Here is a 26,754-nt window from a genome sequence, read left to right as displayed (position 1 = left end):
GGGGCTCCTTTGCATATTAGGCCACACACCCCTGATGGAGCCAACCCTCCAAGAGCTTACAGGGCTCTTAGTACAGGGCCCAGAGATAGAATTCTAGCAGGGGCTCCTTTGCATATTAGGCCACACACCCCTGATGGAGCCAACCCTCCAAGAGCTTACAGGGCTCTTAGTGCAGGGTCCAGAGATAGAATTCTAGCAGGGGCTCCTTTGCATATTAGGCCACACACCCCTGCTGGAGCCAACCCTCCAAGAGCTTACAGGGCTCTTAGTGCAGGGCCCAGAGATAGAATTCTAGCAGGGGCTCCTTTGCATATTAGGCCACACACCCCTGATGTAGCCAATCCTCCAAGAGCTTACAGGGCTCTTAGTACAGGGCCCAGAGATAGAATTCTACCAGGGGCTGCTTTGCATATTAGGCCAAACACCCCTGATGTAGCCAATCCTCCAAGAGCTTACAGGGCTCTTAGTGCAGGGCCCAGAGATAGAATTCTAGCAGGGGCTCCTTTGCATATTAGGCCACACACCCCTGATGGAGCCAATCCTCCAAGAGCTTACAGGGCTCTTAGTGCAGGGCCCAGAGATAGAATTCTAGCAGGGGCTCCTTTGCATATTAGGCCACACACCCCTGATGTAGCCAATCCTCCAAGAGCTTACAGGGCTCTTAGTGCAGGGCCCAGAGATAGAATTCTAGCAGGGGCTCCTTTGCATATTAGGCCACACACCCCTGATGTAGCCAATCCTACAAGAGCTTACAGGGCTCTTAGTGCAGGGCCCAGAGATAGAATTCTAGCAGGGGCTCCTTTGCATATTAGGCCGCACACCCCTGATGTAGCCAATCCTCCAAGAGCTTACAGGGCTCTTAGTGCAGGGCCCAGAGATAGAATTCTAGCAGGGGCTCCTTTGCATATTAGGCCACACACCCCTGATGGAGCCAATCCTCCAAGAGCTTACAGGGCTCTTAGTGCAGGGTCCAGAGATAGAATTCTAGCAGGGGCTCCTTTGCATATTAGGCTACACACCCCTGATGTAGCCAATCCTCCAAGAGCTTACAGGGCTCTTAGTGCAGGGTCCAGAGATAGAATTCTAGCAGGGGCTCCTTTGCATATTAGGCTACACACCCCTGATGGAGCCAATCCTCCAAGAGCTTACAGGGCTCTTAGTGCAGGGCCCAGAGATAGAATTCTAGCAGGGGCTCCTTTGCATATTAGGCCGCACACCCCTCTTATGTACCAATCCTCCAAGAGCTTACAGGGCTCTTAGTACAGGGCCCAGAGATAGAATTCTATCAGGGGCTCCTTTGCATATTAGGCCACACCCCCTGATTCAGCCAATCCTCCAAGAGCTTACAGGGCTCTTAGTGCAGGGTCCAGAGATAGAATTCTAGCAGGGGCTCCTTTGCATATTAGGCCACACACCCCTGATGTAGCCAATCCTCCAAGAGCTTACAGGGCTCTCAGTACAGGGTCCAGAGATAGAATTCTAGCAGGGGCTCCTTTGCATATTAGGCCACACACCCTTGATGTAGCCAATCCTCCAAGAGCTTACAGGGCTCTTAGCACAGGGTCCAGAGATAGAATTCTAGCAGGGGCTCCTTTGCATATTAGGCCACACACCCCTGATGTAGCCAATCCTCCAAGAGCTTACAGGGCTCTTAGTACAGGGTCCAGAGATAGACTTCTACCAGAGGCTCCTTTGCATATTAGGCCACACACCCCTGATGTAGCCAATCTCCCAAGAGCTTACAGGGCCCTTCTTATAGGGTCTACTGGAAGCTCCTGGAGGATTGGCTTACTTCAGAGGTGTGTGGCCTAATATGCAAAGGAGCCCCTGCTACAAAAAAAGCCCTAGGTTTCAGCCTATTACTTACTTCTCAGCCCTAGGTTTCAGCCTATTACTTACTTTTTGAGTCTCCAGGCGCCTTTGGAATTCCGGTGCAGGGTGGTGGATGCAGACCCAAAATGGCTGCCACAGGAGGCGGAGCCAACCGCACCGTGTGGCAGGGGAGTGAGGCTATGCAGAATTCTAACTCATTCGCGTTGCAAGCAGAATCTGTGTTTCACAGGATGCCCTTTAAAATGCAATGTCTTATTTTAAAATCTTTTCTTGCGTGCCCGCAGCTCACCTTCAGTCACACAGCCAAGACCCAAAGCAACATATTTAAACGTCTGCAGCCAATCAGATCTTCAATGGCCCATCAAAAGGCCTGCTGGCAAAAGCTTCATCTGATCCCCCCCCCCCCTCCACTTTCTAAAAATGAGTACCAGGAAAGGGGTTGGAGGGTGCAATGTTAAGGACCTGTGAGCTGGCTTTTCATGGTCAGCTAGACAGGCATTCCAGACAAGCAAGGCAAGAGGTGATTAGGCAGGCTGCTCGGTCTGGGGAGAAAGCAGAGCTCGAGCAGGAGAAATGGAGGAGAAGCCAAGTGCAGAGGAAGACTAACACACAAATCGCTTTGTTATGCTAGCAGAGGCTTAAGGCAGACACGGAGGCAGGCAGTTTCCCGGGTGTGCCTGTCTGGCCAGTGACACTTTGGCCCACCCCCAGGTTTTCAGAGAAAGCTCGGAGCGTCTCCCGCGGTGAGGATTATGCGACAGCGCAGCACGCGACCCTTTTTAATTGCTGTCCCAGGAGCCTCGCGGTCCCCACACACCCGTAAAAAGTAAAAACAAAACCAAGAGGCCCGTTCCGGATGCAGACAGCGCCCTCGGCCGTTTCGTTCCTGGTGTTTTTGTTTCGCTTATACGGAATCCCTCCCTATTATTCGCTAATAGGTTTTAAGTTTGGAGGTCTTAAAAAAAATTGCTTTCGGTTGCGAGAATAAAATGCATTGACTTTCAGCCATTAATATGTTGTTTTGTAAAAGGGTTTGCGCGAGGCGGGTAGGTCATCATGTATGCAGATTTACACACCTGCAGTATATTAAGATCTAAGTGGGCAGCCGTGTTGGTCTGAAGCAGCAGAACAAAGTAGAACGTTCTAAATAAAATGTTGTTGGTCGTAAAGGTGATACTTGACTTCTACTTTGTTCTGCACCTATATTAAGAAGATGATGATGATACTGGATTTATATCCCACCCTATACTCTGAACCTCAGAGTCTCAGAGCAGTCACAATCTCCTTTACCTTTCCCACCATCACCACCACAACAGACACCCTGTGAGGTGGGTGGGGATGAGAGAGCTCTCCCAGAAGCTGCCCTTTCAAGGAGAGAGAGTCTCAGAGCGGCCTACAATCTCCTTTCCCTTCCTCCCCCACAACAGACACCCTGTGAGGTGGGTGGGGCTGAGAGAGCTCTCCCAGAAGCTGCCCTTTCAAGGAGAGAGAGTCTCAGAGCGGCCTACAATCTCCTTTCCCTTCCTCCCCCACAACAGACACCCTGTGAGGTGGGTGGGGCTGAGGGAGCTCTCCCAGAAGCTGCCCTTTCAAGGAGAGAGAGTCTCAGAGCGGCTCACAATCTCCTTTCCCTTCCTCCCCCACAACAGACACCTTGTGAGGTGGGTGGGGCTGAGGGAGCTCTCCCAGAAGCTGCCCTTTCAAGGAGAGAGAGAGAGCGGCTCACAATCTCCTTTCCCTTCCTCCCCCACAACAGACACCCTGTGAGGTGGGTGGGGCTGAGAGAGCTCTCCCAGAAGCTGCCCTTTCAAGGACAACTCTTGCGAGAGCTATGGCTGACCCAAGGCCATTCCAGCAGCTGCAAGTGGAGGAGTGGGGAATCAAACCCGGTTCTCCCGGATAAGAGTCTGCACACTTAACCACTACACCAAACTGGCTCTCTTACTGTGCCCACATTAAGTGTGTATTGGTTTGGTATGTATCACACACACACCAGATCAGAACAAGATTTGGACTTGTGGTTTTGGGTCTGTGATTTTGCTAAAAGTGTCTGTGTCTTAATTACCCCCAAACCATCATCCACTGAGAAGTAAGTAATAGGCTGAAACCTAGGGCTTTTTTTGTAGCAGGGGCTCCTTTGCATATTAGGCCACACACCTCTGAAGTAAGCCAATCCTCCAGGAGCTTCCAGTAGACCCTATAAGAAGAACCCTGTAAGCTCTTGGAGGATTGGCTACATCAGGGGTGTTTGGCCTAATATGCAAAGGAGCCCCTGCTAGAATTCTATCTCTGGGTCGTGTACTAAGAGCCTTGTAAGCTCTTGGAATGGCTAAATCAGGGGTGTTTGGCCTAATATGCAAAGGAGCCCCTGCTAGAATTCTATCTCTGGGCCGTGTACTAAGAGCCCTGTAAGCTCTTGGAATGGCTCCATCAGGGGTGTGTGGCCTAATATGCAAAGGAGCCCCTGCTAGAATTCTATCTCTGGGCCCTGTACTAAGAGCCCTGTAAGCTCTTGGAGGGTTGGCTCCATCAGGGGTGTGTGGCCTAATATGCAAAGGAGCCCCTGCTAGAATTCTATCTCTGGACCCTGCACTGAGAGCCCTGTAAGCTCTTGGAGGATTGGCTCCATCAGGGGTGTGTGGCCTAATATGCAAAGGAGCCCCTGCTAGAATTCTATCTCTGGGCCGTGTACTAAGAGCCCTGTAAGCTCTTGGAATGGCTCCATCAGGGGTGTGTGGCCTAATATGCAAAGGAGCCCCTGCTAGAATTCTATCTCTGGGCCCTGTACTAAGAGCCCTGTAAGCTCTTGGAATGGCTCCATCAGGGGTGTGTGGCCTAATATGCAAAGGAGCCCCTGCTAGAATTCTATCTCTGGGCCCTGCACTAAGAGCCCTGTAAGCTCTTGGAGGATTGGCTACAGCAGGGGTGTGTGGCCTAATATGCAAAGGAGCTCCTGCTGCAGAAAAAAAGCCCCTGCTGGTGCCATTGTAAGCTTGCAAAAGTGTCCTTGACTAAGTTGCAACAGAACTGAGTTGGGGGTCCAGTGGCACTTTAAGACCAACAAAATTGAATTCCGGGGATAAGCTTTTGTGTGCACCCACACAAACACTAAAAGTAATTGTACCTGCTCAGTTCTTCCTCTCTAATATATTGTTTCAGGTCATAGAGAAGAGATACTTTTCGCGAGATGGGAACCAGGTACGTATGCGTACCGTTTTTGCATTTCTTGCGCCACACCAGTTGTAGGTGGACTCGGTGTTTATAAGCCTTCACAGATCATTCCCTCATATACTTCAAGTTACATTTTGCCAGGGCTTTTCTTTGTAGCAGGAACTCCTTTGCATATTAGGCCACACACCCCTGATGTAGCCAATCCTCCAAGAGCTTACAGGGCTCTTAGTACAGGGCCTACTGTAAACTCCAGGAGGACTGGCTACATGGGGGGGGGGGGGGAGCGTGGGATATTGCCTAATTTGCAAAGGAATTCCTGCTACCAAAAAAAGCCCTGCATTTTGGTCATGGCCGGAGCCCTTTTGTGGTTGCTGGAACCTTCTGTACTGGCCAGGCACCATATGGCTTCTACCATAGAGTTTTTGCTGCTTATTCTGCGTTGATTATTGCTGGTCAAACAATACCTTTGATGAGATGAGGAGGGCAGAAAGCCAGGGTAACAGCTTCAAGCCTGAACGCCGGCCAAAGGAAGGAGGACGGGGAGATAGATGTGAAAACACTAATGTAATTGACTGCGGTGCAAAATTCGCTCATGGAATGTAGCCAATGACATTCCTAGTATACAGTATTGTAAGCCAAGAACGGAAAGGATCAGTTGCCAGTGGCATTAAAAAAAACAGAATGTAGGTGGTAGGATTGCCTGTCAGAAGCCCCCAACAACTGGCAGGGGGTGGGGGGCGGGACTTACCAGAAGCAGGTGGAAGGCTCTGCTGATGTGCGGCAACATGCCTCCATCACATCCAGAATGTTGGGACAACACTCTGGTATTTTGGCAAAAACTCTATGGTAAATTTGGCTTCTACCATAGAGTTTTTGCCCAAATACCAGATTGTCACCCCCGATATCCAAGAAGTGACATGGGCATGTCAATTCTTGGAGAATGAGTCTATCAATGGCTGCTGGCCATGGCACTAAGCCTCTGAATTCCAGAGCCAGGAGGCAACATCAGGGGAAGACCTTGGCCTCTATGCTCTGTTGTTGGCCCTCCAGAGGAACCATTTGGTCACTATGTGAGAGAAGATGCTAGACTAGATGGACCATTGGTATGATCCAGCAGGGCTCTTCTGATGTTCTTATAAAGGCCTCATGCCTCTCTGGACGACCTGGTGTTGGCTGTCCAGAGGAACTGGCTGGCCACTGTGTGAGATGGGATGCTGGACTAGATGGACCATTGGTATGATCCAGCAGGGCTCTTCTGATGTTCTTATGAAGGCCTCAGGCCTCTCTGGACGACCTGGTGTTGGCTGTCCAGAGGAACTGGCTGGCCACTGTGTGAGATGGGATGCTGGACTAGATGGACCATTGGTATGATCCAGCAGGGCTCTTCTGATGTTCTTATGAAGGCCTCTCTGGACGACCTGGTGTTGGCTGTCCAGAGGAACTGGCTGGCCACTGTGTGAGATGGGATGCTGGACTAGATGGACCATTGGTATGATTCAGCAGGGCTCTTCTGATGTTCTTATGAAGGCCTCTCTGGACGACCTGGTGTTGGCTGTCCAGAGGAACTGGCTGGCCACTGTGTGAGATGGGATGCTGGACTAGATGGACCATTGATCTGCTCCAGCTTTGGCTCTTACGTTCTTATCAGCTCTCTTTTTTCTCTTTCGACAGATTCCTGGCTTCTCAGAGAGAAAGAGATTTGGAGGGGGCTTTGTAAAGAGCCTTCACTACGACTGACCATCTCTGGCTGCGAAGGGAGCATGGGAAATAATTTATCTCGCCTTTTAAGGACAGCATTCCTGTCTCTGCCACCGATGCTTGGGCTAAGGCAAACCAAGATTGTGCAGCACACAAATGATCAAGACTGGCCAAATATAAGCGCTCAGGGAACTTAGACAGGAGGGCTTATTCCCAGATCTCATTTGGAGACCAGACACTCGGTTTTTGGTCCTTTTGGAAATCCAAGACATTTTTCTTTTTTTACCATCATGCAAAAATCCCAATACTGCATGCTTTCACACAAAAAGCATAGCACGGGGGGGTTTTTTTGCTCACGACATGAAAGATTTCTGAGTCGACGGTCCCGCCTAGCGGAATGATGCCGCCGAGTCTAGACCTAACCCAGGAATCGAAGGATTTCCACAGAATGAAAACAGCCGTTTATGGAACGGTGCTCCAATTGAGGTCGTGCCGCTAATTGTAAATGGAATCCTGCCTTAGAAATGGCTATGATTAATAAAGAATTTTTCAAAGACGCGCGAGGGCAACGGGAAGAAGCCTGGGGAGGAAAGGCCGGCTGGAAATAAACCACAACCGCGGCGACCGTCAGCAAAAGCAATATTTAACTCGCTTGTCTCACTTTCCACCTTGCCATCCGAAGTGCAGTTACACCTTTCTAACCCATTAGCCTCACTGGGATTAGAAAGGTATAACTCTACTTAGGATAGATCCTGCCAGCTGTTGTAAGTTGCACGTTCCTAAAACCCAAGAGGTCCTGATTTGAAAACCTGCTTTCTTTCCCAGCCTCGCTTTCTCTTTAGAACGTTGCCCGGTCAAAGAGACAACCGAGCGTGCTTTGAAGTCCTTTGCAGTTGATCAAGGAGAGGAGATGACAAGACAAAAGATAAAACTGCAGCTGAGAGGATACAGTTTGGCGGCAGGGGACACCCTGCCCAGTTAACTGGGACACTCGTTTTAATCGATGCACATAAATGTGATTTGGTTTGGTTAAAATCCCAGAAGGCAGAAGAGCACTGGGGAAAGTAAGTTTTCTCTCTCCCAAAGTGTCAGACTTGGAACTTCAAAGTAAAACGGACCATTCTTTGTTGCAAAATTAATCCGTTTATTTGAGAACTAGTGGTCTGATAGAGATGCAAGTCGAGTTTGATACATTCCAAGGCAATGCATACTATTTTGAAGGGTACATCAAAGCTAAACAATAAAGCCATTCTCACACCTGTTCCCATGCTCCCTTATCTCTTTCCCAAGGAAGGAACCCTGCTGGTTACCTTGAGGCATGCCATCTTCAAAGGGTCACTACATTTGTTAGTACTAAGTAAGGAATTTCTCACTTGTGGTTAGCAACAGTTATCACAGTGTTGGAAATGCAGATTCTCACTCTCGGGGTTAGCACAAGCATACAAAATGGAGTCAGTTAAGGCAAGTAGCATAGCTGGTTCAGAATACCTTTCAGTGTAAATTACAAGGTCTGACACAAAGAGGATATAGCAGTAATGCTGCTTGTCTGCCTTTCGCTATGGGTTTCCATTAAGCATTCCTCTGGAGTTGACAGCTAGATCCCACGGTTCTGCACGCAGTGGGGCACGTGTTGGGAGCAGCCAATAGAAAACCGCTTCTTGAAATCTGTGGGTCTCAGAATGAGGAGGTGGCACAATTTAACAGAGTTTCCCTGTAGGGGCCTCCAAAGGCATTCTCGGGTAGCAGCAGTGGTGGCAACATGGATGCCCTCCCTTCAAGGCACGTTCTTGCTATCAGCTGCTAGGAGTCTGTGCTGAAATAGCAGCCCCTTCCCATTCAGATAGCCTCTGTTTGCAGTGTCTGACTAAATGGAGCGCTGTGTTGTGTTTTGCGTTATAATTTCTAAAATAATTTCTGGGAATCGTTTGAAAACGAGCGCCTCCCCCCCCCCAAAAAAACTCACACCTCGCAAACAACAAAATACAGAAAACGGAGCAATTCCTGCCGTCAAGATGTACAATGATAGCCTGAACTCCGTACGTGAAACATGCAATTTTCACTCGTTCAGTTAACCATCTCCCTAATACTCCATTAATTGTGGACCGATTCTTTAACTGAGAAATGTTTGGAATACAGAAACGTTTGAATAAATGCAGAATGTATTTCCAAAATAAAATCCTAACGGCATTACTTCTGTCACGTCGTCTTAATGCTGGAGTGACTTGCTTAAAGTATCTAAATTGGACATAAGTTTTTAAAAGAATTTAAATTTAGAGAATTTAAAGTGGCATACACTGTTCACATTTATCATTAATGTTTTTCTATTTTATTATACATATTTTAATGTATACTTTGTGGGCACAGGGATCAATGGAACTTGGCTGGCTAATTTCTTTGTAAATGTATTATATATTTAGGGTTTGTAGAATCTTTCGGGCTCAAGTGCCGTGTTCTACTGGAAGGAAAACTTTCTCCAGTAGAACACGGCACTTGAGCCCGAAAGATTCTACAAACCCTAATGATGTTACCAGCCGTGAAAACCTGAAATCTTTATTATATATTTCTTTGTAATACATTTATTGGCTAGCAGGGGGGGAAGTAAAACTAATTCTGTGAGCTCAAGGGAGCTTTAGACGTGTCTTTCTCAAAGCAATGGTTTCTGCACTCGTAAATGAAGGGAAACTTTCAAAAGTAGTGCTGTGTTGGGTAGAGGGAGAAAAAGAAGTCAGAATTCCTCTGGATTTGTGCTGTCCTTTCCAGGAACCTAAACTGCTCAACATCCAAAGACTGATGTGTAAAGGTAAAGGAGATTGTAGGCCGCTCTGAGACTCTGTCCTTGAAAGGGCAGCTGCTGTGAGAGCCCTCTCAGCCCCACCCACCTCACAGGGTGTCTCTTGTGGGGGAGGAAGGGAAAGGAGATTGTAGGCCGTTCTGAGACTCTGTCCTTGAAAGGGCAGCTGCTGTGAGAGCCCTCTCCAGCCCCACCCACCTCACAGGGTGTCTGTTGTGGGGGAGGAAGGGAAAGGAGATTGTAGGCCGCTCTGAGACTCTGTCCTTGAAAGGGCAGCTGCTGTGAGAGCCCTCTCAGCCCCACCCACCTCACAGGGTGTCTCTTGTGGGGGAGGAAGGGAAAGGAGATTGTAGGCCGTTCTGAGACTCTGTCCTTGAAAGGGCAGCTGCTGTGAGAGCCCTCTCAGCCCCACCCACCTCACAGGGTGTCTGTTGTGGGGGAGGAAGGGAAAGGAGATTGTGAGCTGCTCTGAGACTTTTCGGAGTGGAGGGCGGGATATAAATCCAATATCTTCATCTACCTCACAGGGTGTCTGTTGTGGGGAAGGAAGGGAAAGGAGATTGTGAGCCGCTCTGAGACTCTTTGGAGTGGAGGGTGGGATATAAATCCAATATCATCATCTTCTTATATCCAGAATTAAACTGTGTTGAAGGTGCCACTTGACTCAAACTTTGTCCTTTTGGATTTATGAAATACTTTTTTTATTGAAAATGTTGGTCTTTCCTATTGCTTGTGAGATTTTCCAAATCAGGACAAAAGACACAGACCGGTCTAAGGTCACCCAGTGAGCAAGGACTCAACGAATCCACAGTCTGCGCACTGCAGCACATTAAACCTCTAGGAATTAAGCAACCTTGAGAAAAAGTGAAAGACAACCTTCAGGCATAGACATATCGTTGCATAGGTGGAAACATATGGAGGATGCATTTGACGTAATCTCTAAAGAGCTGAGCAGACGGCTATCTGAACGCCAATGAAATGGGAGCAGTTACGTGTCTTAACTAGTGAAACAGTAAAAAGTAGAAATCGATTTGCCAGCTGCCTGGAGAAAAAATGTCCAGTCTCTTTAATAGAAGCTTACTGGGATGTTATTCACCAAATGATGTTGTTTCTCCTCAAGCTCTTTTCCACACATTATGCCTCCACCAAAGGGAAGGAACCATTTTGTCCAGGCCCGTGGGCCATGGTAATCCTTCCTGTGGCACCAAGTTCGGATTCCAGAAATGGTGCTTCTGAAATACCTTCAGGAAGGGGGTTGAGCAGAGCAGGGGGGGGGGAGGGGTAGTGTCTCAGCAGCAGGAAATTGCTGTCTTGCTTTCCATTATTTATTAAAGATCTGCCTCCTCATAAATCGTTCCTCAACAGCACGTGGAGCTTTTTGTTTCCTTGGATGGCTGGAGATGACATTCAGCAGGGGTAGATCCCTGAAGCTTGTAGGTGCTGGCGTATCACTGTGAATCCATATCGGCCTGTGGGAATTTGCAAGCTTCAGGGATTTCGGCTCTGCTCTGATTTCTGCGCCCACCCCCCGTCAAAGTGTGAAGCTGCCAACTTCATCCATGAAGCCTAGACTTGTCAGATCCCAACAGGGAGGGGGGTAGGGTTGCCAAGTCCAATTTAAGAAATATCTGGGGACTTTGGGGGTGGAGCCAGGAGACTTTGGGGGTGGAGCCAGGAGACATAAGGGGTGGAGCCAAGATCAAGGCTGTGACAAGCATCATTGAACTCCAAAGGGAGTTCTGGCCATCACATTTAAAGGGACAACACACCTTTCCAATGCCTTCCTTCCATAGAAAATAATGAAGGATAAGGGCACCTTCTTTTTGGGCTCATAGAATTGGACCCCATGGTCCAATCGTTTTGAAACTTGGGGGGTATTTTGGGGAGAGGCACTGGATGCTATACTGAAAATTTGGTGCCTCTACCTCAAAAAACAGCCCCCCTCAGAGCCCCAGATACCCGCAGATCAATTCTCCATGATTTTCTATGGGAATAAATCTCCATAGGGAATAATAGAGTTCCCAGCAGACATTCCCCTCCCCTCCCCCTGCTTTCTGATGACCCTAAAGGGGGGGGCCTCCAAACCGGGGGATCCCCCGCCCCCACCTTGGGATTGGCAACCCTAGTTGCCAGGTCTAGGTGGGGAAACTCCTGGAGATTTCGGGATGGAGCCTGGGGAAGACAGGGACCTCAGTGGACACAATGCCATAGAGTTCGCCCTCCAGAGCAGCCATTTTCTCCAGGGGAACTAATTTGACGTCACACTGGTGATGCTCTAGGACTTGCAGTAAAACTCCATGGTACTATCGAGTTTTACCACAAATCCTAGAATGTCCCTGGAGCGACGTCCCCAGTGTGATGATGTCGCTTCTGGGTGATGTCGTTGTGCCACATGCGCAAAACACCAGAGAGAGAACAGTCCCCCCGCCACAGTGGCAGGGGAACTTGACAACCTTATTCTGTAGTCTGGAGATGAGCTGTAATTCTGGGGGATCTTCAGACTCCACGGGGAGGTTGGCAACATCCCTAGCTGAGGCCTCACGATGCGAGCAACTCAAATTCGAAGAGGGGGAGGAGGAGGAGATCAAATTTATACCCCACCCTTCAACTTCCAAACCATGTGAAAGCTCCTCTCCATGCTTCACTGACACGTCAAGCGAAAACGACGCACCCTTCAGAAAGCCTGGCTCATTTTCTTGCATCCTCTTGAGCTATCTGTAGCTAGGGTGTCGCGGTCTTCCCAAAAAAGCAAAACCAACCTGCGGTGGAAGGCAGACCTCCCTTGAAGGCCTGCTCGGGATACGAAGCAGGCCCTCTGCTGACCACAGGAAACATCCAGAAGCTCCAGCAAGATGGTAGAGGTAGTATAGGGGTCCCCAACACGGTGCTTGTGGGAGTCACGGCCCCCCACCGACATTTCCTGGTGCCCATCAAGTGTCTCTAGAAAGCAGGTGAGGCCAGCTGGAGCTTCCGCCCTAGGCTTCCCAATCCCCAGGTCCCAGAGGGGGATCCCCCGGTTTTACAGGCTACCCTCCTCCCCCAGCCAGCTGGCCGGTGGGGGAAGCCCCGCCCCCAGAGCCATCATGCACCTCCAGGAACGATTCCCATAGGGAATGATGGGGAATAGAGCCAGTTTGGTGTAGTGGTTAAGTGTGCGGACTCTTATCTGGGAGAACCGGGTTTGATTCCCCACTCCTCCACTTGCACCTGCTGGAATGGCCTTGGGTCAGCCATTAGCTCTGGCAGAGGTTGTCCTTGAAAGGGCAGCTGCGGTGAGAGCCCTCTCAGCCCCACCCACCTCACAGGGTGTCTGTAGTGGGGGAGGAAGGGAAAGGAGATTGTGAGCCGTTCTGAGACTGTCCTTGAAAGGGCAGCTGCTGGGAGAGCCCTCTCCAGCCCCACCCACCTCACAGGGTGTCTTTTGTGGGGGAGGAAGGTAAAGGAGATTGTGAGCCACTCTGAGACTCTGTCCTTGAAAGGGCAGTTGCTGTGAGAGCCATCTCAGCCCTGCCCACCTCACAGGGTGTCTGTTGTGGGGGAGGAAGGGAAAGGAGATTGTGAGCCGCTCTGAGACTCTTCGGAGTGGAGGGCGGGATATAAATCCAATATCTTCTTCTTCTTCCAATTCTATGAGCCCCAAAAGAAGGTTCCCCTATCCTTCATTATTTCCTATGGAAGGAAGGCATTTAAAAAGATGTGCAGTCCCTTTAAATGTGATGGCCAGAACTCCCTTGGAGTTCAATTATGCTTGTCACACCCTTGCTCTTGGCCCCACCCCCAAAGTCTCCTGGCCCCACCCCCAAAGTCCCCAGATATTTCTTAAATTGGACTTGGCAACCCTATTCTGCCCAGTTGGGCTTCTGATTGGTGGTACACAGGGGTGGGATTCTAGCAGGAGCTCCTTTGCATATAAGTTCACACACCCCAATGTAGCCAATCCTCCGAGAGCTTACAAGGCTCTTTTTTGTAATCTCTTGGAGGATTGGCTACATCAGGGGGTGTGGCCTAATATGCAAAGGAGCTCCTGCTAGAATCCCACCTCTGGTGGTACAGATTATAAGGCAACCTGTTAGAAGGAGCTTCTGCCTGAAATAAGAATTACACTTACAATAGGAAACCATGCTCCTTGACATTTAGTGGCTGGCTCTATTTTTTTTTTTTTTGGTAGAGGCACCAAATTTGCAGCATAGCATCCGAAGCCTCTCCTCAAAACATCCTGCAAGTTTTAAAAGGATTGGACCAGGGGGTCCAATTCCATGAGCCCCCAAAGAAGGTGCCCCTACCCTTCATTATTTCCAATGGAGGGAAGGCATTTAAAAGGTGCGCGGCCCCTTTAAATGTGACAGCCAGAACTCCCTTTGGGGTTCAATTCTGCTTGTCCCTCTTGCTAACCGGAGCTGAAACAAACTGAAAACTGCTGAATGCGTGGGCCTCCCCCTTTTTCCTCCCCGCACCAGGGCTGATTTTCAATGATCAGTTCCCGGACTGGTCCCTAGAAGAGTGAATCCTGTTTCTCATTAAACTCAGGGTCAGCTGAGTCAACAATTGGAGACACTGCTTGGACTTTCTCTCTTGCAGGTTAAGAGGGGGGTGCACGTTTGCCATCACGCTGCCTCGGTCCCATTTCCTTCCATCGCTGCAAGAAAATCTGCAAGGGGGAGTCTGGTCTTTGATCCTTAGCATCCCACCGCTGGGTCCACAGGTCTTCCTCAGGTTGGGCCACTGTCTTCTCCAGAAAACCAAGGAAGTTGGAAAGAATGGCGGAGCTGAAGGTAAGTCTTTTGGAGCATCCAGACCCTGAAACCTGGCCTGAGAAGTTACCCCACCATGTGGCAGACAGTTGCTTTTTTATTAGTAGATCTAAAGAATGCTTTGGTCTGTGGTGTGATGTGTGTGGGGAGGGGGGTCTTCTTCCCAGTCTTATGGGTGTCAGATGTTTCTGTGAGCCTGGGAATTTAGTTGTGGAGTGGGGTCCTAGCCCCACCCCCCATCTAGCACTCACCCCTTCTATTGACTAATTTGCTTCACTGCAGACTTTTTTTTTTTTAAATCATTATTATCATTATTTGCTTTGATTTCTTGGCAACATTTTAAAAAAGCCAGCCATTCTTTGGAACGAAAAGCATCCACCTCTGCTTTGCAGCAGCTGTTTTCTCTCCAGGCCTTCAGGGGTGGGGGGTGGGGAGATCTATTTAACTCCCCTGAGTTTTAGCAGACAGTTATTGGAGCGTCCCCCCCCCCTCTTTATGCCACCGCATCCCAGTAGACTTAGCTTCCCCTCCCCCAGACACATCCTGTTGCACATCTGGGGCTGTTCCCCCTCCAGCCAATCAGAAAGATCCTGCCCTTGAGTGCCTCTCTGTTAACTCCAAAAGTCCCAGACAGGACGACACTTCAGCCGATGAGACCCAAGGACTAAAACCCCTGAATTCTCCTTGGGCTCCGTTGCTGATTTAGTGAACTACTCAACATTCTGCCGCCCGTTTGACTGTCCCTTGCACAAAGGCCAGTGGTTAATCTGTAACAAGATGGGTGCAGGAACTCACAACACAACAGCCCTTGCCAAAGTTACCCATTCTGGAAACATAGGTCTCCATTTACACAAGGCGTTTTTTGCAGCAGGAACTCCTTTGCATATTAGGCCACACACCCCTGATGTAGCCAATCCTCCAAGAGTTTACAGGGCTCTTCTTACAGGGCCTACTGTAAGCTCTTGGAGAATCGGCTGCATCAGGGGTGTGTGGCCTAATATGCAAAGGAGTTCCTGCTACACAAAAAGCCCTGGATTTCAGCTATTTCACAAATTATACGATAGACACACAGCTGGGAGCTGTGGCTAATCCTTACCCTCCACCTGACTGTCATGACCATATGCCAGCATGTGTTTGTCACATTCATCCTTTGTTGTTTTAAGATGTACACTTGCAAAGAAAAAAAAACTTAGGGCCACCCTTTAAAACAATGTAAGAAGAGGCTAAGCAGTATTTGCTGAAAACAGTGCTAAGCAGCGTCCTGAAAAACACAAAGTGCCCTACAGCTTCCAACAGCACTACAGATAAGATTAGAATTCCAACAGCCATTCCATATGCAAAGAACCTCCTCAGGAAAGCTCCGTATACGAAAGAACCTCCTCAGGAAAGCTCCTCCATTAACATGTCACAGCCTGGGTAATTCCTACAAGATAACGACTCAGCCCTACACCATTTTTGTGAGTAAATATAAATTCCTGCCATTTTCTTTTTCTTTCCTCTAACTTTGACACAGAGAGTTCTATCTTTCTGTGTTATACCTCTGAGGATGCTGGTCACAGCTGCTAGCAAAACATCAAGTACTGCTATGCCAAGACCACGGCCATACAACCCGGAAACTCTATAACAACTAGTGTCTGCTATTATTCTGTCAAGGGCTTTGTAACAGGATGGGATTCAAATGGCACAAAACCCCACAAAGAGGAGGAAAGTGAAGAGGCCAAGAGGAAAAATAGGATGTTCCAGGGGTCACCAAGGTGGGCCTGTGGGTACCACGCTCCCCACTGGCATCTTTCCTGGTGCCTGCCAATTTTTTTTTAGAAAGTGGGCAGGGCCAGCTGGGGCTTTTGCCCAGCAAGGTTTCTAATTGGCTGTGCAGATTTTTTAAGACGATGGTTCTGCAGTCGAATCAAGAAGAGTTCCTGGGTTCTGATTCCTGAATCTCCACTTTCCCCAGCTTGCAAAGAGTCGTTGAAATGCCAATATTTAGCACGCGTGAATGTGTCCCGTACTCTTACTGGTGGGGCTTTAGCATCTGTGAGAGGTGGGTCTCCAAATCAGAGCTGACAACCTCGAGGTGGGGCCTGGAGATCTCCCACTTTCACGGCTGATCTCTAGCTGGCAGAAATCAGCTCCCCTGGAGAAAATGGCTGCTTTGAAGGGTGGACTTTTTGGCAGTGTACCACGCTGAGGCCCCGCCCCTCCTCAAACCCCAGCCCTTCCCAGCTCCGCCCCCAAAGTCTCCAGGTATATTCCAACACAGTCCTGGGAACCCTACTCCGAATGGAACAAACGCACCCTGACCCCTTAAAACTTATTTTTTTTTCACCTCATATGCTTACGAGCAGGTAAACACAGGATGCCTCCTAAACTTGTTTAAAAAGTTACCCAAACAGGTCTCATTTTGGGCAGGAGCACACAGGAGTGGAGCTCTTGAACCTCTAAAATTTATTGTGCTTCTTTCTTTCTTACTCTCCCTCCAAACTACTTGCTTCTGGCTCCACTGTTCAAACCCCCCTGTGAGAGTTTTGCTGAAATCAAAGATTTTATGAGCTTTCTAATATTTTTCCCCACAAAAAAAAAAAGGGAAAATAACCAAAACATATCAAGCAGACAGATGGAAATCTTCATCATGCCACTGTGGCCACATGGGAGAAAGTAATTTTAAAAAATATGAAGGCAGTAAGGTTTGATTATGACAATTCTAATTCAAGAAGCATTTTTTTAGAAGAAGAAGACTGCAGATTTATATTCCACCCTGCTCCCTGAATCAGCGTCTCAGAGCGGCTTACAATCTCCTGTATCTTCTCCCCCACAACAGACACCCTGTGTGGTGGGTGGGGCTGAGAGAGCTCTCTCAGGAGCTGCCCTTTCAAGGACAACCTCTGCGAGAGCTATGGCTGACCCAAGGCCATTGCAGCAGCTGCAAGTGGAGGAGTGGGGAATCAAACCTGGGTCTCCCAGATAAGAGAGCTATGGCTGACCCAAGTCCATTGCAGCAGCTGCAAGTGGAGGAGTGGGGAATCAAACCCGGTTCTCCCAGATAAGAGAGCTATGGCTGACCCAAGGCCATTCCAGCAGCTGCAAGTGGAGGAGTGGGGAATCAAACCCGGTTCTCCCAGATAAGAGAGCTATGGCTGACCCAAGGCCATTCCAGCAGCTGCAAGTGGAGGAGTGGGGAATCAAACCCGGTTCTCCCAGATAAGAGAGCTATGGCTGACCCAAGGCGATTCAAGCAGCTGCAAGGGGAGGAGGGGGGAATCAAACCCGGTTCTCCCAGATAAGAGAGCTCTGGCTGACCCAAGGCCATTCCAGCAGCTGCAAGGGGAGGAGTGGGGAATCAAACCCGGTTCTCCCAGATAAGAGAGCTATGGCTGACCCAAGGCCATTCCAGCAGGTGCAAGTGGAGGAGGGGGGAATCAAACCCGGTTCTCCCAGATAAAAGAGCTATGGCTGACCCAAGGCCACTCCAGCAGGTGCAAGTGGAGGAGTGGGGAATCAAACCCGGTTCTCCCAGATAAGAGAGCTATGGCTGACCCAAGGCCATTCAAGCAGCTGCAAGGGGAGGAGTGGGGAATCAAACCCGGTTCTCCCAGATAAGAGAGCTATGGCTGACCCAAGGCCATTCCAGCAGCTGCAAGTGGAGGAGTGGGGAATCAAACCCGGTTCTCCCCGATAAGAGTCCGCGCACTTAACCGCTACACCAAACTGGTGTAAGGTAGATGCTGAGCTAGGGCTGCCAAGTCCCCAGTCCCGGCGGGGAATCTCCATTGGACTGGCGGGGGGAACCTCCCCCTACATCGTTGGTGTGATGACGTCACCCGGAAGTGATGTCATCAAAATGGTGGCACCCATGCGGGGCCACTCTAGGCATTTCCGGGGAAACTCTGGTTTTCCCAGACATTTTAGCCATTTGGGAGGTTAAAACTTTATGGTACCTATTTACCTCCCAAATGGCTAAAGTGTCCGGGAAAACCATAGAGTTTTCCTGGAAACGCCTAGAGCAGCCCCGCACTGGCGCTACCATTTTGATGATATCTCTTCTGGGAAGCAGGGGACTTTATGCGGGGCAATCCTACGCTGAGCTGATATAGTTTAGTACATCTTCCAGTGATTTCGGGGGGGGGGGGGGGGTGGCATATGCAAATGAGTTGTGTTAATGAGCTCCAGAACCTCTTTTTCTATTAAATGACCCCTGTACCAAAGTATTCACCAAAGATGGCCCTCCTCAGAGAAGCACACCAAAATAGCATTATGCGCACACTGTTGGATAACCTGCCTTAATCTTATCGCACTCCATGGAGTCCAGCTTCAAAAGCCCTTCTTTCCTGCCCCTGCTGTCTAATTTCCTCAGCGAAAGGTCATGATTTGTAAGGCCAGCCTCCTGCTCCTGAGGAGAGCTCTCCGCTTGACACCCCAGTGGGTTCAAATCAAGGCACCGGGTTTCATTTTTGATGCCGTGCTGTGCTTTCATCCCCACCCCGAAGTTGGTGGGGGAAATGCCAAGCAAAGATGAAATGCGAACAGACGAAGTCTTTAATATCACATTTGCATGAAGGACTAACGGATCCAGAGCACGCCAAATGAAATCTTCAGAGAGCTTTCGACTTTTCCATTCCCGGTGCCAGCTAAATTATAGTGCCAAAGAATGTTTAAAAAGCGCATATCTTGTGACTACAGAAAGATCAGATAAGAATGTTAAAAGGTCCTAAATGGCTCATGCAGTTTGAGATCAAATTTCGAGTAAATGTTTAAAGCAAACATTATAAAACAGGACAAAGCAGGGGTCCCGAACCTTCTAAAATCTATCAACTTCAGTTATCTAATCCATTTTTGGATCTGTAGGCACCACTGGAATTTTGACACAGTATGGTGGGAGGAGCAAAAAACGGATGCCACAAAATGGCAAAGTGGAGCCAGTCACAAAATGGCTGCCATAAAATGGCTCCTGCAGGAGGCGGAGCCAGCCACAAAATGACTGCCACAGCTTACCTTCAACCACACAGTGAAGTTCCTTGTGCTGTGGTGGCAGTTGCTGCCGAAGTAGGGTTGCCAAGTCCAATTTAAGAAATATCTGGGGACTTTGGGGATGGAGCCAGGAGACATTAGGGGAGGAGCCAAGATCAAGGCTGTGACAAGCATAATTGAACTCCAAAGGGAGTTCTGGCCATCACATTTAAAGGGATGGCACACCTTTTCAATGCCTTCCTTCCATAAGAAATAATGAAGGATAGGGGCACCTTCTTTTGGGACTCATAGAATTGGACCCCCTGGTCCAATCATTTTGAAACGCGGGGATATTTTGGGAAGAGGCACTAGATGCTATACTGAAAATTTGGTGCCTCTACCTCAAAAAACAGCCCCCCCCAGAGCCCCAGATACCCATGGATCAATTCTCCATGATTTTTTATGAGAACAAATCTCTATAGGGAATAACAGAGTTCCCAGCAGACATTTCCCTCCCCTGCCCCCACTTTCTGACGGCCCTGAAGCGGGGGGAGGGCCTCCAAACCGGGGGATCCCCTGCCCCCACCTGGGGATTGGCAACCCTATGCCAAAGGAACATTTTTTTTTTTAAGTCCACACAGCCAATCAACTCTCCTGCAGCCAATCAGGAGCTTGCTAGGCAAAAGCCCCATGTGGCCGTCCCACTTTCTAAAAACACTTGCCAGATGCCAAAAAAAGGCAGCTACTGAGGAAGAGAACCAACGGAGAAGCAGTCAGTGAAGTCTTAAACAGAGTTGTACCCTTCTAGACCACTGAAGTTTAGATAGTGTATAACTTTGTTTAGGATTAGAACTAGAGTTGCCAAGTCCAATTCAAGAAATATCTGGGGAATTTGGGGGTGGAGCCAGGATAATTGGGGGTGAATCCATTATATATAGGGGATAGAGTCAGGAGCAACGTTGTGACAAGCATGATTGAACTCCAAAGGGCGTTCTGGCCATCACATTTAAAGGGACTGCACACCTTTTGAATGCCTTCCCTCCATTGAAAATAATGAAGGATAGGGGTGCTTTCTTTTAGGGTTCATAGAATAGGACTCCCTAGTCCAATCTTTTTGAAACGTGGAGGATATTTTGGGGAGAGGCACTGGATGCTATGCTGAAAATTTGGTGCCTCTACCTCAAAAAACAACCTCCCCGGAGCCCCAGATACCTGCAGATCAATTCACCATTATACCCTATGGGAATCGATCTTTATAGGGAATAATGTAGTACCCAGCAAACATTTCCCTCCCCACCCCACCCCCGCCACTTTCTGATGACCTTGAAGCAGGGGGAGGGCCTCCAAACTGGGAGACCCCCTGCCCCCACCTGGGGATTGGCAACAGAGTTTGAACAGAGTTTGACAAAGTCCAACAAAGTTTAATGCTGGCTTTCATGGGCATACACATCATTGAATCAGACTGCAATCAGTCGTCGTGCAACGGTTACAGCAACCAACTAGGACTGGCAAGGCCTGGATTCGAATCCCCCCCCCCAGAGACATGAGTCTGATCAAGAGACTATAGCTCTGTATCAGCGTAGTCTAGCTTGCAGAGGATAAAAGGGAGGAAGAGGAGGAGAGAGCCATGTCTCCCACCCTGAGTGCTTTGGGAGAAGGGGAGGACGAAAATATAGACAGAAAGTGCAGATAAGACTTCCACAGTAGTATGCATAGAACTGAGGCCTACGTTATGTCTATTTGGAGCCTCAGAGCTGAGCTTAGTTCATCAGATTCCTTGATGCGTTTCTTTCGCAACCTTCTCATGCCAGAAACAGAATATGAACATCTGAAGGAGAAATTATGCCTATTGATTTAGAAGCAGATCCTGCTGAAGAAGGTAAATCCCACAGAGAAGAAATACTGCTGAGAGGCAGTGCTGTATACTGGCCAGAGGCATGGAGTAGGATCTAACCCAGGGATGTTAAACTCATTTTGTTATGAGGGCCGAATCTGACATAAATGAGAGCTTGAAGAGATATAAACTTTATCAAGGACAGAGACAAACACAATTAAATATTTTTTAAAAACCCCTTAAAACATGCTTAAAACATTAGCACTCCTTAGTCTTAAAGGTGCTTTCTTTGTATCTCTCCTGTGCAGTCCAGGGAACTGGGCAAAGGAAGCTCTGGCTCTTTCCTTCCTTCCCCAGAGTCCCAAGAGGGGGAGGAGCCTCAGCCAGTAGCAGGAAGTGAGGCTTGGCTCAGTAGCTCTGCTGTGTGATTAAGAGAACCTGGTGAAGCAAGCTCTGCCTCTCCCCCCTTCCGTCTCCAAAGGAGGAGCCTCAGCCAATGGAGAAAATAGAGATTTTGCTCTGTAGCTCCTGTGCAATTGAGCAAGCCTGGCAAAGCAAGCTGTGATGCAGAAGGAAGCAAGAGAGGGGGAGAAGGAAGCAAACGATAGCCAGTTGTCCGGGAGCCTGATAGGAGCCCTCCAGGAGCCTGATTTGGCCCCTGGGCTGCATGTTTGACACCCCTGCTGCTCACGCCATGGAAGCTCCCTGGATGTCCTTGGGCCAGGCACCTTCTATCTCCGCTTAACCTACTTTACCAGGTTGTTGTGAGGATAACCGCAGAATGTGGGATGTTCTGAGCTTCTTAGGAGGACAGGTGAAGTTAAAATGCACTGGACAGATACGACCAAGCCCGAATGGCTGAGGCATCGTTCACATTGCCCTGGATAATAGTAAAGAATCCGGTAGCACCTTTAGGACTAACAAATTTTATTGTAGCAGAAGCTTTTGAGAAACACAGCTCTCTTCATCAGCTGCATAGGGAAACACATTCCATTGGGTGTGTTTCTGCACAGACATAAAGCTAGGTTAGGGTTGCTAACCTCCAGGTGAGACCTGGAGACTTTCCAGAATTACAGTGGATTTCCAGACTATAGAAAACGGCTGTTTCAAAGGGTGAGTTCTGTGGCATTATACCCGACTGTGGCCCCTCCACTTCCCAACCCCTGTGCTCCCCAGGATCCATCCCCAAATCTCCAGGAATCCCCCAACACAGAGTTGGCCAACATAGAAAATAGAAAACCCATAGCTGGTTTTCCTGCTGTCAGATATGGATCATTTGGTCTCACGAAGGCTAGCTCTCTTTGAACTTGCAGCTAGAAAAGTGAGATCCATCACACTGAGCTCTAGAGTTCAGCATAGTTAATATTATTTAACTATTTTAAATGTTGTATTCTTGAAACTTTAGAAGCACCACACTGTTTTAACCTGAAGCCTTGGTTTTTAAGCTTGATATTTTGAATGTAGAAGAGCCCTGTGGCGCAGAGTACCATAGTTAAACTGCAGTATTGCAGTCCAAGCTCTGCTCAAGACATGAGTTCGATCCTGGCAGAAGCTGGGTTCAGGTAGCTGGCTCAAGGTTGACTCAGCCTTTGATCCTTCCGAGGTCAGTAAAATGAGGACCCAGCTTGCTGGGGGGAAAGCGTAGATGACTGGGGAAGGCAATGGCAATTGGCACACCACCCCGTAAAAAGTCTGCCAAGAAAACATTGTAAAAGCAACATCACCCCAGAGTCGGAAACGACTGGCGCTTGCACAGGGGGACTACCTTCACCTTTTTATTTTGAACGTAAATTCTATATTGTCTTTTTTTTATAATGTGCTTTTATATTGTATCGGGCAATGGCCATGTACGATAAACTATTCGTCATCGTCGTCAAAATAAAAAATAAAACAGAAATCTGTATTCTCTGTATTCTTGGTGCTTGGGGGGGCAACAGTGGGAGGGCTTCCAGTGTCCTGGCCCCACTGACCTCCTGATGGCACCTTGTTTTTTTTTTGGCCACTGTGTGACACAGGGTGTTGGACTGGATGGGCCATTGGCCTGATCCAACATGGCTTCTCTTATGTTCTTATGTGACACAGAGTGTTGGACTGGATGGGCCATTGGCCTGATCCAACATGGCTTCTCTTATGTTCTTATGTTCTTAAATCCAGCGCTTCTGTTGAAATGGCCTATGAAACTTATGAAAGCTCGTGTCAGAATCCCTTTTGCCGGTCTACAGAGTGCTGCTAGATCCCTATTTTAGTTCGGCAGGGAGCAACACACCCCAGTGGTTATGCCATCAATTGCATCATTCATCCCTCTCCATCCCTCCAAGGGCATCATCTGCAAACAGCCCACGAGGAGAAGAGCTGGTTCAGGCGGTGGGAAGTTGGCAGGGTTCAGTCTTCCTGACTCAGCTCTTGTTCCCCCCTCAGCTGCCCCCCCCCCACCAGCTCCTTTCAACATCTCTTTGTGAATGACGTGGCCCCTTCCGATCCGAAAGTGAACAGCCTTGACTTGCAGAGAGGCCAGAGCAAGGGGGGAAATGATGGAAATTATTTGGGGCTTTTTAGAACAGAACCCTTCACAAAGGCATGAGAGGAAAGTGTCTGTGTGCTGGGGTGGGGGGGGGGGGAAGAAATACAGCTGAGTCATCTGGTACCCGCAGAACAACATAAGCTGACCTTGAAATTTGAATCCAAAGCATTAAAAAATTTGGAAAACCAACCAGAGCTGCTGTTTTTTTCCAGTCCCGGATTGCAACCCTCCCTCCTCCCAAGTCTTTGGACAAACAGTGAGTCATTGGTGTAGTGGTTAAGTGTGCGGACTCTTATCTGGGAGAACCGGGTTTGATTCCCCACTCCTCCACTTGCACCTGCTAGCATGGCCTTGGGTCAGCCATAGCTCTGGCAGAGGTTGTCCTTGAAAGGGCAGCTGCTGTGAGAGCCCTCTCCAGCCCCACCCACCTCACAGGGTGTCTGTTGTGGGGGAGGAAGGTAAAGGAGATTGTGAGCCGCTCTGAGACTCTTCGGAGTGGAGGGCGGGATATAAATCCAATATCTTCAATTGGCAGAGATGTAAAATCCATTGCCTCTAGAGCCACTGCATCTCTTGGGCAGAGGCCTGGGAAATTCCTGGAGATTTGGGGGTGGAGCCTGAAGAAGGCAGAGTTTGGGGAGGGGAGGGAACACGGCAGATATTATACTAATAACTGTTGTTGTTGTTTGAAATTGTGCGTAAAATAGCCAGGAGATCCTAAGATTGTCTGGCATCCAGAAGTTCTAGCATTATGCACCACTAGGTGGCGAGCTAGACTTGTTTTTAAGGCAAGTGATGTTTCAGAGGTGGTTTGCCGTTGCCTGCCTCTGCGTCACAATCTCTCTGGTTTGGTGAAGTGGTTAAGGGTGATGGGCCCTAATCTAGGAGAACCGGCTTTGATTCTCCACTTCTCCTCCACGTGAAGCCCGCTGGGTGGCCTTAGGTCAGTCACAAGTTCTCTCAGAGCTGTTCTCTCAAGAGCAGTTCTTCTCTCAGAGCTCTCTCAGTCCCTCCTACCTCACTGGGAATCTGTTGTGGGAGAGAAAGGAAGGCAATTGTAAGCTGTTCTGAGACTCTGAGTGAAGGGCAGAATATAAATTCAGTATCCTCCCTTGAGAGCCAGTTTGGTGTAGTGGTTAAGTGTGCGGACTCTTATCTGGGAGAACCGGGTTTGATTCCCCACTCCTCCACTTGCACCTGCTGGAATGGCCTTGAGTCAGCCATAGTTCTAGCAGAGGTTGTCCTTGAAAGGGCAGCTGCTCTGAGAGCCCTCTCCAGCCCCACCCACCTCACAGGGTGTCTGTTGTGGGGGAGGAAGGTAAAGGAGATTGTAGGCCGTTCTGAGACTGTCCTTGAAAGGGCAGCTGCTGTGAGAGCCCTCTCCAGCTCCACCCACCTCACAGGGTGTCTCTTGTGGGGGAGGAAGGGAAAGGAGATTGTGAGCAGCTCTGAGACTCTGTCCTTGAAAGGGCAGCTGCTGTAAGAGCCCTCTCCAGCCCCACTCACCTCACAAGGTGTCTGTTGTGGGGGAGGAAGGTAGAGGAGATTGTGACCACTCTGAGACTCTGAGATTCAGAGTATAGGGCGGGATATAAATCCAAAATCTTCTTTCTTCTTCTTCTTCTTCTCTTCCTCCCCTTCTTCCTCCTTCCTTCTTTCCCTGACACTGTGCCCATGGGTACTGTGACAGCCCCAGACATCTTTCCTGCTGCCTGCCAGCTCTTTTTGGAAATTGGGTGAGGCATAGAGTTGCCAATCCTGAGATGGGGGCAGGGGATCCCCCGGTTTGGAGGCCCTCCCCCTGCTTCAGGGTCATCAGAAAGTGGGGGGGATGTCCGCTGGGCACTACCTTTTTCCCTGTGGAGACCAATTCCCATAGGGTATAATGGAGAATTGATCTGTGGTGATCTGCTGCTCTTGGGGGGGGGGGCTGTTTTTAAGGCAGAGGCAGCAAATTTTGAGCATAGCATCCAGTGCCTCTCCCCAAATTACCCTCCAAGTTTCAAAAAGATTGGACCGAAAAGAAGGTGCCCCTATCCTTCATTATTTCCAGCGGAGGGAAAGCATTTAAAAGGTATACAGTCCCTTTAAATGTGATGGCCAGAACTCCCTTTGGAGTTCAATTGTGCTTGCCACATCCTTGCTCTTGGCTCCACCCCCCAAAGTCTCCTGGCCCCACCCCCAAAGTACCCAGATATTTCTTGAATTGGTCTTGGCAACCCTAGTGGGTCATGAGAGGCTTTAGCTCAGCAAGGTTTCTGATTGGCCACTGGAGAATTGATTGCTTATACAGATTTATGAAAAACCTTCTTTTGTGGATGCTTTACACATGCCCTACCTCCAAATGTCTGTGTTCCTGACAACTGAACTCAGTTGAAACAGTGGAACATATTATTATCTATATTTCTATTTCTCACATGTGTTCCCTATCTGGGGATATTTGAACCCCCAGATTGGGACCACGCTGGGGTTTTACAGGGGAAAATATGAGATCTTCAAAATAAATACACCAGGGGGGGGATTTAAATCCCCCCAAAAGTAAAACAGTGTGTGCTTACACAAATAACACTCTTTACTACACTCTTTACTACTCTTTACTAAATTAAATCAAAAGAGTTTCCGGCTCATTAGGAAGAACTTCCTGACCGTTAGAGCGATTCCTCAGTGGAACAGGCTTCCTCGGGAGGTGGTGGGCTCTCCTTCCTTGGAAGTTTTTAAACAGAGGCTTGATGGCCATCTGACAGCAATGACGATCCTGTGAATTTAGGGGGAGGTGTTTGTGAGTTTCCTGCATTGTGCAGGGGGTTGGACTAGATGACCCTAGAGGTCCCTTCCAACTCTATGATTCTATGGCAAGCCGCAGTTCTTAGCTGGTGGGTCACTGTTTTGTAGGTCTGCTTTATACGGGAAAGAGCATAGCACACAGTCAGGCCAGTGTTTGGAGAAAGCATCATCTTCCATGTTTTCCTTGTGCTTTTGTTTTGCAGTACATGTCAGGGTTTGGGAACGAGTACAGCTCTGAAGATCCCCGCTGCCCTGGAGCCCTACCACAAGGACAGGTAAGGTGCAAGTGAGAGGATGAATTAACCCAGTTAATTGCTTAGTTGGCTGTCCTTTTCTCTTAGAAACACAGGTCATGGCTGCAGCCAAAACATACATCCCAAACTGGACTCAAAGATCAAAGCCAGTTTGGTCTAGTGGTTAAGCGTGT

The 26,754-nt window shown here is 48.9% G+C and overlaps 2 protein-coding genes across 2 annotated transcripts in view; both read left to right on the top strand.

The window, feature by feature from the left end:
- Positions 1–8,889, top strand: part of RABL3 (RAB, member of RAS oncogene family like 3) — a 32,001-nt gene extending 23,112 nt beyond the window's left edge. Inside the window, exons 7-8 of the mRNA XM_060236799.1 lie at positions 4,993–5,031; positions 6,676–8,889. Coding sequence (XP_060092782.1) covers positions 4,993–5,031; positions 6,676–6,741 — 105 coding nt within the window. The 3' untranslated portion in view covers positions 6,742–8,889. The remainder of the gene's footprint in view (positions 1–4,992; positions 5,032–6,675) is intronic.
- A 5,041-nt stretch (positions 8,890–13,930) lies between these two features.
- HGD (homogentisate 1,2-dioxygenase) overlaps positions 13,931–26,754 on the top strand; it is a 47,379-nt gene continuing 34,555 nt past the window's right edge. Inside the window, exons 1-2 of the mRNA XM_060236797.1 lie at positions 13,931–14,265; positions 26,531–26,602. Of these exons, the coding sequence (XP_060092780.1) occupies positions 14,251–14,265; positions 26,531–26,602 (87 nt within the window). The 5' untranslated portion in view covers positions 13,931–14,250. The remainder of the gene's footprint in view (positions 14,266–26,530; positions 26,603–26,754) is intronic.

This window comes from Heteronotia binoei, chromosome 4 (assembly GCF_032191835.1).
Source record: "Heteronotia binoei isolate CCM8104 ecotype False Entrance Well chromosome 4, APGP_CSIRO_Hbin_v1, whole genome shotgun sequence".
In the NCBI taxonomy this organism is placed as follows: domain Eukaryota; kingdom Metazoa; phylum Chordata; class Lepidosauria; order Squamata; family Gekkonidae; genus Heteronotia; species Heteronotia binoei.
The sequence above is the reverse complement of the archived record's forward strand: the minus strand, read 5'-3'. Positions and strand labels throughout refer to the sequence as shown.